Genomic DNA, 5,669 nt, shown 5'->3' on the forward strand with positions numbered 1-5,669 from the left:
AGGTCCAAACACACCAAAGAGTTCTCGATAGCATCTTCGGATGATGTTCATCCCCAGGATTCCAGGAGCAGAAGATTCAGCACCAGGGGGGTCTTTCACAACAAGAATCCCACAGCCGGGTATCACCTTACCACACAATTCCACGTCCAACTCTAAATAGCCAATGTACGGGATGGCTAAACCATTAGCCGCACGCAGCTGCAACCAATTGCAAGAGCGAAGACGGTCGTGGCCCCAGGGTTCAAACTGTGCCAAGAAGAAACTTTCTGTAATGGTGGACACCATGGAACCAGTGTCCACCAAACACTTCACACTAGCTCCCCCAATGGAAACAGTAATGTGTGGACAAGAAGCAATCAGGTCAGCTGCCAAATCCGGCTGTGAGCCTGTAGGTTCCCCAACTGAGCTTTGGCTCAACAGCTCAGCAGGCTTCAGTTTCCCGACTGCTGAGAAGAATGAGAAGGCAGTGCAGCATTTCGATCGAAATCTGTAGAGGAGTTAGCACGCCTACGAGGGTGAGCACGCTCACGGTCACACTCTCGAGCAAAATGACCGGGCTGCAAGCACTTCCTGCAAACTACAGACCGAGACACAGGGCCTGGCAAGGGAGGTGCCCGCAAAGAAGCTACTGTCTGGGCCAAGTGATTTAACTGTTCCTGCTGACGCTTTAAGAGGTCCATTACTTCACTCAAGCCTGGTCCTTGAGGAGCAACCTGAGAAGCTGGTTGACGATGACCCTGCACCCCATATTGGAGGCCATAAGCTACTGGCAGTGAAGAGCTACGACCTCTAGCGCCACCTAGAAGGCCCTCCCTCTCCCATCGAATTGCCTCACTCCGCAGCTCCAACAAGGTGATGGTGGGTTTGCGACGTACCAACTGCTTCAGTTCCCGACGGAGGGAGCTATCAAGGACATGCTCTGTAAACTGATCTCTAAGAAGAACGCCTGCATTAGGCATTCTATCAGGCGCATGTTGCTCAACCTGTGCCATTAAAGCCATGAGGGCTAAAGAGAACTCCTGCAAAGTCTCACCTTCCTGTTGATGCCGAGAAAAGAAGGCCTGCTGCAGGGTGACGTAAGACTGACTGCACCCATACAGCTCCTTTAAAATAGCCAGGACCCGAGCTGGGTCTCTGCGCTCTTCATTGGAGCGAAACTTGATCTCCTCTTTTGCCTCTCCCTCCAAATGATCAAAAAGAAACGATGCTTGGTCAGTAGCAGAAAGGTGGCGAGCGCGTACACATGCCTGAACTTCCTCCACCCACTCAACAATCCCTATGCCTGTCTTACCATTGAAAATGGGACACTTACGGTCTCTCGGAATCACAACCAACCTCTCTGAAACAGCACCTGTTGCCGGAGCAGAAGAGCCCGAAGAAGCCCCACTGGAGGCCCCCGGAGAGGCCGCACACTCCCGACGGAGTCGCTCGTTGTCCGCCTTAAGCTGCAAAACCAACTCTTTGAGCTGCTGCATTTCCTCCTCCATCATCACCCGAAAAACAGATGCACAGGATAATTAAAGTTGAGCTTGGGAATAACGCTGCTGTTCTGGCTCTATGACTGCACAAATAATCACCAATAAAAAAAACAAGAGGTAAACCACATTAATAAAAAGAAAAGGAAAAGAAAAAAAACAACCAAGTCTCTGCCCTTTTAACTGTGGTATCCTGCCGACAACGCCAAGTATGTGGCAAGTGGGAGGGATTAAAACACTAATTCTGACTGAAGACCAATACCAACAACGCCACCTGGGGGATTTCGCCCCAGGAAATAGTTTAGCTTAGGCTAACACAGGCTCAAAATTACCACAGGGCAAGAGACAGGGTATAGAAAAATATAACAATTCTTTATTGCGATGACGATATTAAAAAAAAAACATCAGCTGTGGGTCATGTTCCTACTTTGACCTGTAGGTGGCACTAAAAGGGAACAGGGCTGGGACTTACCGTGGCGGCCCGAACTCAAAATCATGAAGGGAGGAAGAAACTAAAACACCCGTGACACCACACACACGCAGATCTGTGAGGAAAAACCCACCACCAGGATTGGGTCGCCACCTTGAGCCCGCAGCACCTGTCCACAAAAGAAAATGCTTAAAACAGGCCACAATGCTTCGTACAGCTGTCTATAAAAAGAACACCCACACACGCAGGCACATGATCAAATAAGGAAATAAACAGAATGAACAGTATTAACGGAACACAATTGAAATATATTACACCAAAAATATAATACACAAAAACAGAAAAGAAAGAATTTAATCACAACTAATTAAACCTAAAGTTAAAGAAAATAACGGCGATGGGTGGACTCAAACCAGGAAATAAGTAAAACAAAACCCAATTTACAAAAAGAGGCAGAGCCAAAACAGCAGCGCAGTTCAGGAGCTGTAGCGGTGGAGATAATGCAACTTGGCCACCACCAGCGCAGCACCACAGAAGCCAATGGAGAAAGGCTGCAGCAGAAAGCTCCACAGTCAGTCAGGAGCACAAAATAAAACAAGAAAAGAATAAGGCGGACATCGCCGACTTACCTACGGGAAACACGACCACACTCAGAATGGCCCCCAGCAGGGCAACCTGACTCCACAGAACCAGCAGCCCGCCTCACTGCATCGAGAGGGAGATCGTGTCACCATTGTGTCATTTTTGGCACCTTACACGAATAAAGAGCCTTACGGCATGCTACCTGTGCGCTGCGGGGGAGGAAATTCGTGCCTCGATGCCAGCCACACACAAAATTCCAGCGGCGGAGCCTGATCCCGCACCACCACAATCCCACGCTGTTGCCAGAACGCACACCTCGCTGGTAAAGCACGCCAACGGCACTTTCGCCGAACACGCCACCGGCTCATCCACCCCGGCACACGCCACGCCACGCCACACCACACCACAGCCGCCACGAGGAGCCGCGGATCCAGAAGGAGAGAAAGAGGGGAGGCGTCCGAGATCCAGCCCCACTATATATAGTTGCGTAGTCCCGCCCATCAATCAGACTAACCAGAGTAAAACAGGTGCTGTGCCCACAGTGGGAGGGTGCGCACAGCCCTTCTGCCACATATGGAGAAAAGTTTTACCACAAAGCCTATAGGTTGCTTGAAATACATTATCACAGCGAGAGAAACACATTTTCTCATTTTAGCTGTAACTCCACAGCAGTGCTTCTCAGCCACACAAAACTGTTGCAGATAGAACGGAATGAGAAGCTGCGTCAGGCACACTTGGAATGAGCCTCCTGGCACCTTCCGCTGGTTTACAATGACGCGCCGTATCATCCTTTCCTCACAATGTATTTGAGAGCGAATAAAGTGCTTTTTTGAACAACGGTTGTGTGAGCCAAGCAATAAAGCACATCACACTAATTGTGTTCCATAAGTGCCAAATCGCTTTTCTCTGAGCGAGTGGAGTGCTTTTTTGGACGTGGCACACATGTGCCATATATGGAGAAAAGTTTTACCACAAAGCCTATAGGTTGCTTGAAATACATTATCACAGCGAGAGAAACACATTTTCTCATTTTAGCTGTAACTCCACAGCAGTGCTTCTCAGCCACACGAAACTGTTGCAGATAGAACGGGATGAGAAGCTGCGTCAGGCACACTTGGAATGAGCCTCCTGGCCCCTTCCGCTGGTTTACAATGACGCGCCGTATCATCCTTTCCTCACAATGTATTTGAGAGCGAATAAAGTGCTTTTTTGAACAACGGTTGTGTGAGCCAAGCAATAAAGCACATCACACTAATTGTGTTCCATAAGTGCCAAAACGCTTTTCTCTGAGCGAGTGGAGTGCTTTTTTGGACGTGGCACACATGTGCCATATATGGAGAAAATTTTTACCACAAAGCCTATAGGTTGCTTGAAATACATTATCACAGCGAGAGAAACACATTTTCTCATTTTAGCTGTAACTCCACAGCAGTGCTTCTCAGCCACACGAAACTGTTGCAGATAGAACGGGATGAGAAGCTGCGTCAGGCACACTTGGAATGAGCCTCCTGGCACCTTCCGCTGGTTTACAATGACGCGCCGTATCATCCTTTGCTCACAATGTATTTGAGAGCGAATAAAGTGCTTTTTTGAACAACGGTTGTGTGATCCACATCACACTAAATGTGTTCCATAAGTGCCAAAACGCTTTTCTCTGAGCGAGTGGAGTGCTTTTTTGGACGTGGCACACATGTGCCATATATAGAGAAAATTTTTACCACAAAGCCTATAGGTTGCTTGAAATACATTATCACAGCGAGAGAAACACATTTTCTCATTTTAGCTATAACTCCACAGCAGTGCTTCTCAGCCACACGAAACTGTTGCAGATAGAACGGGATGAGAAGCTGCGTCAGGCACACTTGGAATGAGCCTCCTGGCACCTTCCGCTGGTTTACAATGACGCGCCGTATCATCCTTTGCTCACAATGTATTTGAGAGCGAATAAAGTGCTTTTTTGAACAACGGTTGTGTGAGCCAAGCAATAAAGCACATCACACTAATTGTGTTCCATAAGTGCCAAAACGCTTTTCTCTGAGCGAGTGGAGTGCTTTTTTGGACGTGGCACACAGTGCCATATATGGAGAAAATTTTTACCACAAAGCCTAAAGGTTGCTTGAAATACATTATCACAGCGAGAGAAACACGTTTTCTCATTTTAGCTGTAACTCCACAGCAGTGCTTCTCAGCCACACGAAACTGTTGCAGATAGAACGGGATGAGAAGCTGCGTCAGGCACACTTGGAATGAGCCTCCTGGCACTTTCCGCTGGTTTACAATGACGCGCCGTATCATCCTTTGCTCACAATGTATTTGAGAGCGAATAAAGTGCTTTTTTGAACAACGGTTGTGTGAGCCAAGCAATAAAGCACATCACACTAATTGTGTTCCATAAGTGCCAAAACGCTTTTCTCTGAGCGAGTGGAGTGCTTTTTTGGACGTGGCACACATGTGCCATATATGGAGAAAATTTTTACCACAAAGCCTATAGGTTGCTTGAAATACATTATCACAGCGAGAGAAACACATTTTCTCATTTTAGCTGTAACTCCACAGCAGTGCTTCTCAGCCACACGAAACTGTTGCAGATAGAACGGGATGAGAAGCTGCGTCAGGCACACTTGGAATGAGCCTCCTGGCACCTTCCGCTGGTTTACAATGACGCGCCGTATCATCCTTTGCTCACAATGTATTTGAGAGCGAATAAAGTGCTTTTTTGAACAACGGTTGTTGAGCCAAGCAATAAAGCACATCACACTAAATGTGTTCCATAAGTGCCAAAACGCTTTTCTCTGAGCGAGTGGAGTGCTTTTTTGGACGTGGCACACATGTGCCATATATGGAGAAAATTTTTACCACAAAGCCTATAGGTTGCTTGAAATACATTATCACAGCGAGAGAAACACATTTTCTCATTTTAGCTGTAACTCCACAGCAGTGCTTCTCAGCCACATGAAACTGTGGCAGATAGAACGGGATGCGAAGCTGCGTCAGGCACACTTGGAATGAGCCTCCTGGCACCTTCCACAGGCTCACAATGACATGACGTATCATGCTTTGCTCATAATGTGTTGGAGAGTGAATAAAGTGCATTTCCGAACAATGGTTGTGTGTGCCAAGCAATAAAGCACATCACACTAAATGTGTTCCATAAGTGCCAAAACCCTAAACCTAAACCTAAC

General features: G+C 47.4%; 1 protein-coding gene across 1 annotated transcript; it reads right to left on the minus strand.

Annotated features, from left to right (window-relative positions):
- Window positions 1–431: 431 nt before the first annotated feature.
- On the minus strand, window positions 432–3,008 carry LOC131131402 (uncharacterized). The gene is made up of 3 exons (XM_058076093.1): window positions 2,690–3,008; window positions 2,535–2,610; window positions 432–2,074 (listed from the first exon to the last, which is right to left on the minus strand). The coding sequence occupies exon 3, from the start codon at window positions 1,488–1,490 to the stop codon at window positions 432–434; it is 1,059 nt and encodes a 352-aa protein (XP_057932076.1). The 5' UTR covers window positions 1,491–2,074; window positions 2,535–2,610; window positions 2,690–3,008.
- Between the last annotated feature and the right edge of the window lie 2,661 nt (window positions 3,009–5,669).

Source organism: Doryrhamphus excisus, chromosome 6, assembly GCF_030265055.1.
Source record: "Doryrhamphus excisus isolate RoL2022-K1 chromosome 6, RoL_Dexc_1.0, whole genome shotgun sequence".
NCBI classification, from domain to species: Eukaryota; Metazoa; Chordata; class Actinopteri; order Syngnathiformes; family Syngnathidae; genus Doryrhamphus; species Doryrhamphus excisus.